Raw genomic sequence first — 14,871 nt, 5'->3', positions numbered from 1 at the left:
GGAAATTTAATGCTTTAAATTTTAATCCTTAAATTTCTAATTTCTCTCTCTTTCTCTTTTTTTTTTCTCTTTTTTTTTTTTTTTTTTACTTTCTTTCATACAGGGTGAAAAAAAGATCAGATTTAATAGGTGCCTTTAAATTAGAACCTCTTTACCTGCAGCATCACCACCAGGAGTCTGGTAATTTTATAATTAAATAAGATTATCACTGTTTTATTTGCACACTGATATGTACATGTAATAATAATAAAAAAAAGACTTAAGAGGAAAACTGAAATTCTTAAAACTGACTAACTTGTTTAAGAGCCTATTTCCATATTCAAAATACTTTAGGAAGTTTATTGAAGTGCAAATGTGCCTAGTGAGATTTCAGTTAGCTTAAAAAACAATTGAGGGAAAGTCATTTTATGAAGCGTTCACACACAGCACAATATTTTCATATTGTGATTTTCCCACCTCCGTATTTAACATTGACTCTTTGTAGGATTGTCAGGGCAAGTCTTAATGATCTTTTGGTAGTCAAGTAAATATAATATTAGTTGCTATGTATCGAGTCCCTTAATCTGCCTTCCCCAATATATATTTTACCAGAATGGTTTCAAAGTCTGATTTGGTTTTGGATTTTCTAAAGTCCTTGACCTTTTCTCTTCACTATGCATGCAAGCTCTGATTCATATTTTCAAATATCCATGTCATGAGCAAACATTCCCTGAAACTGCAGAGATGGGGTGAGCTGTATTTGGTATCCGTGCTCTATTTTGGGTGATAGCTGTCTGGGTTGTTATCCTGTTGCACTCACGCTCTTAAATCGATTGCAGCAAGGAGGTAAGTGCAGGCTGTCAGTCTTGTACAAAACGCTCACAAAAGCATTTCCTAAAATGCTCTCAAAGAACTTCCAGATTCTGGGCCTAGTACAAAGCTCCTTAATGGATTAGTGTTGCTCCTTGCACATACCTAGTGAGTACAAAGTGGCATTTGCCATCCAGAAAGCTGGTTTTGCACATACAAGTCATAACCAAGTAACTGTGGAGACGGTCACAGCAGTGCAATGTCAACATGTAGTTCAAGTTCCTTCATAACTTTCTCACAAAGGTGTATCACCTCAAGGGTGCATGTCCTTATCATTTGCCATATCTCATACTGTTCCTGGAATTGGTGATGCTGTGTTCGTTGTGGTGTAACCTGGCCAGCAGCTAAACACCTCGCTCACCTTCCCCCATCCCTCTCTGGGATGGAGGGAGAGAATCAGGAAAATTAAGCCTATGGGTTGTGATAGAAACAGTTTATTAAAACAGAAAATAATAGTACTACTACTACTAATGTGTACAAACAAGTGATGCACAATGCAATTGCTCACCACCTGCTGACCGATGCCCAGCCTAACCCCGAGCAGTCCGGCCCTCCTCCCCCTGGCTAGCCACCCCTATATATTGTTCACCATGAACCTACATGGCATGGAATACCCCTTTGGCCAGTTTGGGTCAGCTGCTCTGGGTCTGTCCCCTCCCAGCTCCTGCTGCACCCCCAGGCTGCCTGCTGGGAGGACAGAGCGAGAAGCTGAAAAGTCCTTGGCTTGGTGTAAGCACTGCTCTGCAACAATTAAAACATCAGTGTGGTATCAACATTATTCTCATCCTAAATCCCAAACACAGCACCCTACTAGCTACTGATAGATAAATTAAGTCTATCCTAGTCTATCCAGTGTTCAAAAGCATATTCTGAGTACGCTTCTCTCTGTTGTGGCTATGAACTCCTTGGCATTTGAATTAATATAATCCAGAATACCACCATTCACTAAAAAGCACTAGGAAAAAATGATTCTTGTGCCTCAGCTACCAGAGGCTTCAGATTTTATTCATTTTTCTACATTTCCAAGAAATGCAAATATAGAACAGGGCAGTAAACAAGAAAATATAGTATCTCTGAAGCTGAGGTTCACCCACCAAAAGCTAGAATTGTTAAGGAGAAAAAAAAAAAAAGTACTTTTTATTTTCCTTTTAAAATGAGAAATGAAAATTATTGCAAGTATGCTTAAATCACTATCTTTTAATTAATGTACATGAAAAATATTTCTCTTGAGGAGAAAAAAGTCCAAAGTTAACTAAAGCGAAAATATATTCTTGTGACAAATGGCAGTGCTAACAGAAGAATCTTAGAACTTCCTGGGTTAAATGACACCAAAAGGAAACGAAACCTTTCTTAAAACTACATGATTTCACTGAGGCCACCTAGCTGTCCTGAAAACTTCATCTCCCCAGCTGGATACAAAGGTGTTCAGTCTTTGTGTTGCCTTCACTAGCCATGATGGCATGCAATTAGATCTGGACGTAATGATACCAAATGGATCAGCTGATTATTGGCAATGTAGTGAATATTTATTGTGTTCTATTCCCGTTTGCTGACAGTTTTCCAAAGAGCTGGACAACTTTTCAAATGCACATTCCTCTAGCTGAACTGTTCAATCCCATCCACACGTATGCCTTCAATAAAAATGGCCAGATTTGCAAAGGTGCTAGGCTCTTACAGTCACTCTTGATCCCTGAGTGTTTTACGGGATGACAGCACTCCTGGAAATAAGACTTGTCTAATGGAGGGTCTTATTTTCTAAGTAAGTCTCAGGTCTGAGAATTCCCATCGTGGTTTACAAGGCAAATGAAGTAGCATTTTTGAATTCACTCATCTCTCACTCAAGAATTTAAATGAGCGGAAAAATATATCTATCTGTGAGCAATTACTCTTAATAACCATATGGCAATTATGTGCGCCCCCAAGGGGAAAGTCTTTATTTTGTCATTAATTATAATTTTATGTGATTTGCATCATTGCTCCAGGAAGATTATCCTGGCTTGCCTGGCAACCCAGGATATAGGTCAAATCCTAATGGCAGCGTTAGAAGAATGCAGCTCTATATGCTATTGTTAATGCCACATATACTCCCACAATGCAATTCATCCTGGTTAAATACAGATGTAAGACTAAGGCTTGTAATCAAGGACTAATCATTGATTGCATTCTGCTTCACAGCTTGTGAAAGGCGTTGTTGTGGATCATTAGACACAGCCCCTTACAGGAGCGTAGGATTATTTATCTATCACCAGTTGCTTTCCTCTCTTTGCTACCAGCCTTGCAGCTATCAAATACAAATGGCTGTGGCAATGCAGAACGTGAATGTTATCAAATCACCTTGTTACTGAGACAAAACAACCATGTTCACTTCCTGATGTCCAGGAATAGGTTAATGATTGTTGCTTTTTTTTTTTTTTTTTTTTTTTTTTCCCCCTAGAAAATAACCTGGGAACAGGTTAAAGAGCCAAATGGCTATATGTTGCAGGGAGGAAGGCTCATATGTTTTGGCTGCATGCATGTGAGAGTGTTGGCAAGAGAGTTTGTAGCACAGGAAATGGAGTCTTTAAACTCCCAGGAAGGCTGGGAATCGGAAAAATGATGTAGGCTGGTCAGATCATGAGCTACAATTCTGTTTAGTACCTGGTGACTCATAATGCCAAGAGCACTTAGCACTTTTCCGCAGAATTTAAGTGCATACTTCCTCACAAAGCTTATATTCCACTGCAGGATAAGAAAGCCAAGCAGATGCTTCCATACGTTCCTAAAGAAGTGCTTTGAGATTTTAGGTCAGTTTAATTTTTGTCACTGGTTTACTGCGAGTAATCCAGCTTTATGTTACAGCTTTCTTTACTGTGAAATCAGCCTAATTACCTGACTCAAAGAAAAGGTAGAGGCAACTTAACGCTGTGTGCTCGTATAAAAGATATCAAATAATGCCCTCTGCTTGCCTCCCTGCACTGAACTGTTCTGTGGCTTGGTCAAACAGTGCAAGGGCTTTTCACCACATCAAATAAAAAGCCGTAACAATGCAGAACGTTATTCACCAAACAGGAAGAGTTCATTTCTGAGTCAAATTTTCCAGTCACTCATTAGACATGCTTAAAAAACAGCAGCAAATACATGAATGGGTACAAAAGCTAGTTAGAAACACATTGTTTTGAGAAACGTCAGTTCTTCAAGTGGTGGCATTTCGCAGCAGAGGATGAGCGTTGAAATGAGTTCAGGGATTCTACAAAAAAAAAAGTTAATAAAAGCCATCTTATGTACTACTTTTTTTTTTTCTTTCTTTTTTTTTTTTTCCTTACAAGAGGAAAATAAATGTATTTAGTCTGTGATCACCATGGGATCTGAAGTATAACAGAAAGGAAAATTATTTCTTCTAAAAATTGTTCTACAAGAAAATGTTTGTTAGTGGTACATCCTGGCTAGCTGAGGAGTGAAGCATATTTGCTGTTGACAATTGATGCTGAAGTTTGTAGCAAACAGGCAGGATAGCTAAAACACAGCTTTTTCAATAGCATTAGAATATGATTGTAGGATTTGGCTGTTACGATAAAGCAATGTGAACATTTTTTCTTTAACTTTCAGGCCTTGTAACAGATTACCGGGTAAGTACAACATCGATATAATCATTAATATTACTACTTGTACGCACTGATATTTCCAGGAATTTTATTTTCCATTACTTTCATAAACTTCAAACCCTTACCTTTCTTTCTGTGGTGGATGCTGCTTACTGAACTTTTAACGTTACTCAAGCTGAAACTTTAAACTCTGTTGATTTTGGGGAAAAAAAAATGTTTAAAGGCAGAATGAGTTCTTGCATATGTAATATTTTAATATGTAATTAACATTAATATGTAATATGTTAAGATTTAAGCAGTAGAAAGTAATTTCCTAAAGATTGTTTTTCTTAAAATAGTGACTAATATATATTTTTAAAATGCATGTTTTGACTTTGGCAATATAAACATTTTTGTTTTGAAATGGAAAATGGGCCAATCGTAATAGATGCTGGCCCCTCAACTGTATACAAGCCAATGTATGATACTCATTTTCCCAAAACCTTTGAGGAGAATTTGGGTTGCAAAAAGACAATTTGATTTGCCTTGTGATCCTTCCATGCTGACACCAACCTTCTTTTCCACTTTTCATTTGAAAAATTTGAGTATCAAGAGTCGTATCAGAGCATTAGCCAACAGCATCTAGGATCTGGAAATGCGTTATGCTTAAAAGTTGCTGCAGCACATACAATTTCTGCAGTATCACTGCAAAGCTGACTTCTAACATGGGTGCCCTGCCTTCTCTCTGGCTTGCAGCACTGGCAGATCCCCCTGGGGAGGAGGTTCCGCTCCCTGAAGCTCTGGTTCGTGCTGAGGATGTACGGGGTCACGGGACTGCAGGAGCACATCCGCAAGGTAACACAGGTTTGCTTTCTTGGGTAGTCTGTGGTGGGATGGTAAGGGAAAATGAGCTTTATTTACCCCCATCCACTTCCCACAGCTTCTGCACACATCAGAAAGGAGCGGTGACGGCTTTCAGAAAGCTCGTGTAGATAGAAGTACTGCTTTTTGCCCCATGTCGTGTCATGATTTCATATCATGGCAGGATCTCAGCTGTCATCCATTTTGTATTAATCTTTAGAGAAGACAAGCATAGGAATTTGGAATTTATACAACGCAGGACTGTAGGCCCCTCTCAAATTAAGCCAGAGCACATTATTATTATTTTTTTATTATTATTATTTTTTTTCTGGGAGAAAAACCATGAAACATTCATTATCTCTTTATTTCCCTAATGCACATGGATTGATAGCATGTTTAGATTATGATTAATGTTGTTGGGCTACATTTATGATACAGTACCTTATTGTCCACCTACCCTTGAAGCGATAATTTCTGCTGTTTCTCTGTTTCCTGTTTAAAATACACATTTTTTTAAAAACGATGTGTACAATTTACAGTTTGTTAACATTGCTGTGAGTAAGTACTAAGTTTATTCTTAATGTAAAAAAGATGGGTTATTTAATCACTAAGAAACACACCTGGCAGCAGTCTAAATGATATATATATACTTCCTCTGTAGCAGTAAAATCAAATTCAAGCATGCCTTTCCTTTTTATGAAGTTTAGGGAAACTTATAATGAGGGGAGCTCCATGACTTCGCTCTAAATATTTACAAAAATATCCATTAGCTTAGACTCTGGTCTAGTATACCAAACCCTCTGCAGGCATGCATTCCTTTCTGTTGTGGTACTAAACAGACGAAGGCCTAAGAAGGGCTTCTTCTGCCCCTGTAAAACAGCTGCATGAATAAATCTCTTCCAGTTTGGAAAGGTTCTGGGATGGAGGAGGGTACCCTTTTCGCTTCTCATTTTTATCATGACATTTTTTGACTGACTCTACAAGGACTTAGATTATATTTTTAGTTTTAGTAAGGCTCTCAGAAGCAAATTTTGAGAACAGTGGCAATCCTGATGCTTTATTATCCTTATGGCAATTTGATACACGCCCTTCCAATTAAAAGTTGATGCATGGTTCGTTACTGCTTTACTAGACTGCCATTACAGTGTCTAGTGTTTTGCTCTCTCAGGTTAGATTTCTGGAGACAACAGTTATTTCAGTATAATGCCAAGGTTTTAAATGGGGCTAAATCTCTCACTGGGAAAATAGAGGATTGGAAGCCCTGTTTTGGCGACATGGCTTTTTACCAGGCAGGTTTCCACAATTCAGTATTCACATTTGACAAGATGCTTTGCAGTTCTCTCATTCCCTGTCTCCCAAACATTCCCCTGGCTGTCTACCCAAAAAGTGCTTGTCTGCCCATTATCATAGCTGTTTTTGTATTTTCTACGACAACACTGTTTGGTAAGGCAAAGCAAATCAATCCTTTCCTAAAGATACTGACTCTACACTTGGAACCCTCTTTTGTTCCCTTATTTGCAAAGATAATTTGGAAAACTAGATTCCCAAGGCCTTCTTGAATTGTGTGTTTATTTAATAGTTCATTAAAGAGTTCCCCAGTACACAGAGGAAAAAAAGGTATGACCTTATGTTTATCATAAAGGTTGGAAAAGACCTCCAAGACCATCTGGTCCAACCATCCCCCTACCACCAATGTCACCCACTAAACCATGTCCCCACGCACCATGTCCAACCTTTCCTTGAACACCCCCAGGGACGGTGACTCCACCACCTCCCTGGGCAACCCGTTCCAGTGCCTGACTGATCTGTCAAACTGGGACCATTAAGTTAGTTCCTCCTCTTCAGCCCCCCTGGGTAAGTACTGATCAAATTCAGTGGGCTTCAAACCAGTTTCAAAACAAACAAACATTTCTATCTCTTTCAGTTCGAAGTTGTTTTTGTTTTTTATTTTTTTTTTCTTTTAGTAGTGTTTAGAAAAAAGTTGTTTATTATGTTGCAACCTTTAAGGTCTGCATCAAAATGACCAGATAACCACTGCAGCTTGGTATTTGCTTGTACCAAGACAGGCATTTAGGAACCAAAATATTCCTAGGAGATGAGAATGAGTGATTTTGATTTAGATATAGTAACTTTTTTGTTTTCCAGACCTTCCAGTTATGCACTTTCTTCCCACACATGTAATATTAACCTATTTCAAAGTATAGGTTTTAAAGCAGTGGTAAATGGGAGGGCGGTCATCTCAGAAGGATGTGGGGAGAGAAAAATACAAATTTTGGAGGTAAGTCCCAAAACTGTGGAGGAGATGTACAAAGAAGGCAAAAGCAGCAACAGTCCTCTGGACTGATTCCAAGCAGTCAGTATAAATGTGAACCCCCCAAAGCCCATTTGTAAATGGCACATTTGTAAACTGCTTGGCCATGTATTACTCCTTTGTCCTTTTAAGTCATCGCAAAGAGCTCAGAAGTCATCTGAGAAATTTAGAGGTTAATGCTTTTGTAGGTAATCCCCAGGAACATTCTGAGTCAGATAAATCCTGTGGAGGTCCAGAAGAAATCAGTGTACCACATTCTCCCTTTCTCACAGACTAAAATGAATTCTATTAACAATTAACAGCTGAGATCAAGAAAATGGAACTGTACAGAACAGCAGGGCCAGAGATAGCACTGCAGCTGGGCAGTGGCATCGTCCGAGTGGCTGTTTAGAGGACACTTTTTGCAGCATCTTCATTCATTCTAGTGAGATGTGAGCTAAAGCATATACACGTTATTGCACTCTGATGCTTCTGAGAAACTCCCTTGTATCAAAAACTGTTTTATTTCTGGAAGGAGTTGCCCTGCTATTCAATTCTCAATTGAAACATTTAAATGCAGGAGCCCATATCTGTCTATGTGCTTCTATTTATCTGTATATGCACACGTATACGTATATACATACAGATTTTTTTTTTAAATAAGGACCACATCTTACTGCCTCATGAGTTCACTGCTCCCATGAGTAAGACATTTCCTCTAATCCTGAATAATCACATTACTTAGATCCCCTTCTTTTTTGCCTTATCACTGCAAAAGGGCAATGATTATTTACCTGAGATAGAGGGACACAAAAATCCCTTGCCATGCCCACTCCCGGAGCGGGGGTACGGCTCTTTGAGTCGAGAGAGAGGCAGGTGTGATATCTAAAAGCCCTTTGACTTCACAGAGTTTGAACTTCCAGGCTTAATAACGTTTAACTTTATTGGATTTATTTATGCTTGGTTGCAACAGTCTTTGTAAAAGCAATTCAGGGTAATAGCTTACGGTTCAAAGGTGCGGGGCCTTGGGTCACTGTGCTAAGCAAAGCAGGGGAAAGCAAAGCAAGTGAAACTTGGCGGTTCCTACTTTCTCTACTTCCCAGCCCTGCCTGTAAAAAACTAAAACCCGTGGTGCCCCCCAGTGGCTTTTCAAACTATTGCAACTTGATAAGGCCTGCTACGAAAAAATGACTTGCATCCATACAGAATGCTTCCAGCATTTTCATCTGTGTTTTACTGAATGCACTATAATTTTCCTTGCTTTTATTTCTTTCAAATTCCTGAAAAATCCTTTAGTGCAAAAAATTGGAAATACTTGCTATAGAAAGTGTACGGCAAGTATCTGTAGTTTTCTTGTACAAACTCCTTGCAGTAAGCTAAATCTCAAATTTTTGCTTTATTAATTTCTCACCCAGGTAAATTCTGATTTAATTCTGTTGGTGATTACACTTGGTTGAACATCTGTGAAAATCTCTTGTCATTGAACACCTCACTGAAAGTCATTTGTCTCATCAAACAGGAATTATTTTTATGGTCTTGACTTCCAAGACCTGGTGTATGCATTGTGAAATTTTGCTGAGCTGTGTAAAAGACATAACTTGTTTGGTGCTATGGAAATGAGGGCTGGAAGAGGTAGTAGAAGACTGTTACAACCTGCGTGCATATTTCACATAGGTTTCCCGTGCACTTATGCATACAAATGTATGTAGGTATACACATACTTCTGGTCAAATTTCACAGTTTTAAGCCCATGCTATTTGTAGGAGCAGAATATTCAAATGCATTAGAAAGAAGTGGGCATTTTATTTTTCTTCTTTCTGACTCAAAGAGCTCTCAGTCTAATTTTAGAGGGAGGTGATAAATGAATGTCACAAACAGCAGAGAGGAAGTGGTAACGAGAGGAAGATTGGCTGGTTACAAAGAGTATGCCCCGTAGGAATGTCTTGAATCAATGTTCAATTCCATATAAACAATGTTTTCCTATTTTAGGAAATAAACAAACATCAGAAAGCTATGATTAAGATTGCAAAATGTGTTGTTTTTTTTTTCTTTCCTTTTTTTTTTTTTTTTCCTTTTTTTTCTCTCCCTGTAATTTTTGGATTTTTGTTCTGCTTTCTTCTTGCCTTTTGGAAGAAGTTCCTGTGAGATGAAATATTTCACATCTAACCTTGGCCCAAAGTGGTTTGTATTTATTGGTATCTTTCCTTGAACTTGTAAGAAAGCAAAGTGGAACAGAAGGAAAAGACATGGAGTCTGTTCATTTTAGTAAAATTGTTTGCAATCGTAAATACATAAAAGTGTTGATCATTTTTGATGTAGACTGGCCAGTGCATAAACTGTAATTTTAATAGCCAGTTGTCTTTTTCTAGAGCTAGCGAGCACTAAATTGGTGATAACCTGTAAAGGGGGGCTGAGTAAAGGACTGCAGGTACCTGATGCGGATATGAGTTCTTTTTTTTCCAAGCACTTTTGTATTTATTTTCTGTCTGGGAGAAGGCAAAATGTGGTGTATGTATACAAACATCACTGACTGATGTTCCTCACAGGTTGTTAGTATGCCTGTTGGTATTTTTCTTATTTGATTTTGGAAGAGCATTGGTTTCCTATGCCTTGATATAATTGTTCTGGCTTTATATCCAATGTATTTTTTCCCCCGGTAACTTTTAAACAGGCTGGCTGAGGTATGCTGTCCATTTTCTTGATTTTACTGCCATCACTTTTCTTTTCAGCTGGTCCTGAGTGCCCAGGCCAGAAGAGTGAGCAAGTTATCCTCCTCACAGTTACTCTCACGTTATGTGAACTATTCTAAGCAGTATTATCTGTGTGTCTTGTTTTCCACTGGACATGTGATCATTTTCTCTGTATGAATCTGTGCATCTCCCCTCTTCCCCACTGTCTCCTTTCAGCCAGTCTCAATCAAAACTGAGAATGGTAGAAAACCTAAAGAAGAGTTATTGGCTATTAATATGGTATCACGAAAATTACAGAACTGTGCCAAAATGTTTCACTAAGAAACAGACCAGTACTGCCTAAGATAGACTGAGCAACCAATATAGTAAGTGGTCAGTATGGTCTCTGAAAGTCATAAGCGGGGTGTAAGTTAACATAAACAGATAGCAACATGTGAATATTATCACATATCAGAGGAGGGAACTGAGAAAAGAGATTAAGGAGCAAATCTTTTCTGTTAATAAACCAAATTTATACAATATAGACGCTATCTTTCTCTTCGCAGCACGTCAGGCTGTCACATCAGTTTGAACATTTAGTCCTTCAGGATGAAAGATTTGAGATCTGCGCTGAGGTTGTCTTGGGACTAGTCTGTTTTCGGCTGAAGGTAAGGCAGCTAAGGCTCTCTACTTTTTCTGTCATGTTTTATCGCAACACGATAACTTGCAGTAGAATATAGTCTCTGTAGTTAATATTCTTAATTATTTTTAAGGAGAGTAAGGGGAATTCATTTAGATCAAAGTGGATTAAAGAAAGACACTTAAGACAATTTCCTTTGAATTAAATCAAGTCCTTATGAGAAATTCAAGTATATTAGGGTATGGAGGAATATAGTCAAGGCAAACAAGTGGTCTTAGTCTAGCCAGAAATACAAAATGGCTGTAATACTCTATGCTTAATGGTCTTTGATTAAGATGGTTGTTTAAATATATTTCTCTGGACATCTGTTAAAGCTGCATGTATGCATAGTAGATGCTTCTTGTCAAGTTAATTTTTTTTGTGTGTATATTTAATACACAACTTTATATATATATGCAATATCTATCATGGATGAAGCTTAAAAAATACTTTTTTTTTTTTTTTTTAAAGAAAACGTTTTCATTTCTAGAATCCTACAGTTAGACTGGGCAAATTGGAGCAAGATATGAGAAGGAAAAGGTTGCATGCTGGGATAGCATGGGCCAGCTTCCCAAATGCCCTTGGTACTGACCCCCACCACTTTATTTTTTCCTGGACATGACTCTTGCCCCTCTTTGCCTTTCATTACCCCAAATCTCTGTATATGCCAAGTTCATTGATGTGAACCTTGCCCAACAGAAACTAGAAAACTGACTCTGCTCTCACAATAAAAGAGCGGCAGTAAATGGGAAGGTTGACTCGTTTAATCAGACATTGAAAGAGATTAATGGCCTTTTTTAGGTAAGGAACTTATTTAATAAAGGATTTTGCAGCTAAAGCCTCTGTATAAGGCTGCATTGTGACCCAAAATCTGAAAACCAAGCAATAATGAAAATGGCACTAGTGTTTTCTAGTCCGCATGATACCTCACTGAGTTTTTGGTTTTTCTGAAGGCTCAGAAAAACGTCTTGGCTCCTTCTGAGTAGTGTGGTATCACTACATTTCACAAATTCTTTCCTCAGTCATTCAGTTGCACCATTCACTTGAGTTTGATGCAACTGTTTGAAGGACCTAATGAATCTTTACCAATATCAATAACGTAATGGTAAATTAATCTGAAATTGGAACGTTTGAATTTGTGGTGTTGAAAATAAAAGAAAAAAAATGATCTGCTGCTAGGGAATCAGACAGATTATGTAACAGGGTTGTTCCAGTAAGTGAAAACATGACTATGTTTTCTTTCTTAATAAGAACTTTTAAAAGATTTTGAGGAACAGGTTCTGCTCTCAATACCAAGATGCTGGCTGTAGTCTGCTCTCTGACTTGGACAAGTAAACACCGGTTTTGCAGATCCAGAGATAGCTGTTACTCAGTGCTCTATGTTTAGTTTAAAGAAACAGAGTTTAGCAACACAGAATTGTCACTTTTGATCAGACCAGTGGTTCACCCACATCTGGTCGCCTGTCCCTGATGCTCCAGAGAAAGAAATCAGGTTCACAGGGAAAGACGTTTACACAAGAAGAGATAAATACTGGATATCTAGCTCATAAACCTTTGAGCAAGTTGTAGAATAAAGGCGTTATTCTTCCGAAAACCAGTCTTGAAACAGCAGTGTTTTCATCACTATTTCCATCAGTGTTTTTATTGCCTTCCCTGTCCAAAAACAAACAAACAAAACCACAATAAAATAAAATAACACACACACACACACACAAAAAAAAAAAAAAAAAAAAAAACACCCCAAGCTAACAAGCTTTTAAATGAAGAGTTTTTTTCCAGTTATTTTTGCAACTTTATTTCCTATTAAAATAATTCTTCAAAATCTTCTGGTGGTTTCTGTACTTGGTATTAAAACGCACTGTAGAAGCAGGGTACCTGTAACTTTTATGTAACTTACTGGGACAACCCTGTGTTACAGTAGGACTGAAGGACAGGGGACTTAATCCTATAATGCTTTGAGCTGTAAAAATAGCAATATTTTTCCTTCTGTTGTTCTTGAGGAATCTTCTTTTTATTTTTTAGCTGTAACTTTTAATGTTTTTCCTTTCATGCTGTTGAGCAGATGGACTAATAGTCTATGACTTTCATATTATAACTATTTCATCAAATGCCAGAGAAGGAATCCAAGTATCACGCCAAAGGGTTAATTTCTGGCCTCCCTGTCATGTCTGCAGATGAATACAAGTCAAGCTAGTCATTTCTCCAAGGGGGTGAGAACACGGGCTTATTAAAACTGACAGACTCCATCAGAGCTGGCTGCTGGCTTCTCAAAGCTCTGGGAGAGGATTTGTCACTGCTAACTTCAATTTGATGTGACACCTGAGTGTCAGAGCAGCCCCTAGGTGCAGCTGAGAGAGGAGAATAGAAGAAAGGCACACAAATCTTTCTCTTTCCTCCCCTTACCCCTGCCAAGGGCATTAACATATTATAACTGCTTGTGGTGCCCTAAAGGTACTGCTGTGCATTTCATATTAACATTGAGGATCAACGTTTTACTGATGGATTACCTTCAGTAAGGCAGCAGTACATCATTCTCACCAGTGATGCTGACTTGGGTTCATCTCTAACTGTAATGGGATCCAAAAGCATGGGAAGAAATCATATTGTCCGTAGTGCCAAGGGGAAACTGTCTCCCTTGTGCTTTGTTTTCTTTAGGAAAAGGCTAAGAAGGCACACCACAACTGGGTAGATTTGCGATAATGTCTTCTAATAAAGATATTTTCAAGAAGACCGATGGCCACTGCTGTACCAGAAGCGCTGCTGAGCATGTATACAGGTGGATTTGTCCACTTGCGGCTCTGGTGCTGCAGTGGTCAGTCAGGGATCAGCAGAAGTCCCAGCCTCTCTTGCAATGCCATGTCACCGGCAGTGCACATGGAAAGAGTAAAGACCGTACAGTAGCTAGGATCCTTCCCCAAAGAGAAAAATCATAGCTCTCAGGATCAACGTGGCGTATTTTGTTATGTCAAGCAGGCCAGTGAATCTGAGGCCATCTATCAGGCTGCTGATATAAAAATTTAGACATAAGGGTTCCTGTAATTAGGGTAACAAAGACTGCCAAAGATAGGCTGTTAACACTTCATCCTGCATCGCTAAATCTGAGAAAAGTCCCAAGACCCTGCCGTGTTGTTTTCATTTTAAACAATTTACTGGTGTTTTTGAAAATCTAATGCCACCTTTTGTTTTATTCTTAAATGCTGATGGAGGTGAACTAGGAAAACCATTAATGCAACATTAGCTGAACCTGTAAAAGAATCAGTACTCTTCTGTGCAGTCCTGTTTCTTTTAGGGTTGATACTGAAACCATGCAGCTGCTCTAAAGGAAATACATTCAGTATTTGAGTACAAGGAGGACTAAGTACACTAGAAGAAGATAAAATGCAATACTGAATGGATGTAGTGTCCCTCTGACTTCTTCCAAGTTATTTAGCATGTGTAACTTACTCAGAAGAATGGCTGCTCCCAGTGGGAGGGTCGGTTTGCCACATTCCTAAAATCCCCAAGAAAACACTGCAGGATTCAGTGGAAGACACTTGCTATAGAACTCACAGCAAATACCTTTTTAGGGTTTCACTAATAGTATGAACCAGATTTTGGTTCCTTGATTCTTTTTATGCCAGGGATACATTACCTTAACTATTACTTAACTGAGGGTAAGATTTCCATCTTCATTTTCCAAAGCCTCTCTAACAGCAGCCATGCCTAAGTGAAGACTGGAAGATTTGTTTTACTAATGTTAGTACAGTTCATTGCAAAACTGCCTCCCACGTCTGTTTGATTAGATCTAAGAAAAGTGTAATGAAATGGTTGCAGTAATGAATGCTTTTATGTAAAGCTACATAGCTCATGACCTTAGGTCATGCAAAAGCAGTCAGCTATCACAAATGCCCCAGTGTGAACACTGCTTCTAAGCCACAGTTAATCCATAAATCTCTTTGTGGCTGAAAAACGATCTCTTGAGCC

At 38.5% G+C, this 14,871-nt stretch overlaps 1 protein-coding gene across 1 annotated transcript in view; it reads left to right on the top strand.

Moving 5' to 3' along the window:
- LOC311206369 (fidgetin-like protein 1) overlaps window positions 1-14,871 on the top strand; it is a gene marked incomplete at its 5' end in the record, with an annotated part of 54,798 nt that overhangs the window by 31,751 nt on the left and 8,176 nt on the right. The window contains 4 exons of the mRNA XM_084281649.1: window positions 104-180; window positions 4,435-4,454; window positions 5,166-5,264; window positions 10,796-10,897. Of these exons, the coding sequence (XP_084137775.1) occupies window positions 104-180; window positions 4,435-4,454; window positions 5,166-5,264; window positions 10,796-10,897 (298 nt within the window). The remainder of the gene's footprint in view (window positions 1-103; window positions 181-4,434; window positions 4,455-5,165; window positions 5,265-10,795; window positions 10,898-14,871) is intronic.

The sequence above is a fragment of the Netta rufina genome (assembly GCF_964035555.1).
Source record: "Netta rufina genome assembly, chromosome: 2".
Lineage (NCBI taxonomy): Eukaryota > Metazoa > Chordata > Aves > Anseriformes > Anatidae > Netta > Netta rufina.
This window is presented reverse-complemented; position numbering and strand designations above follow the sequence as displayed.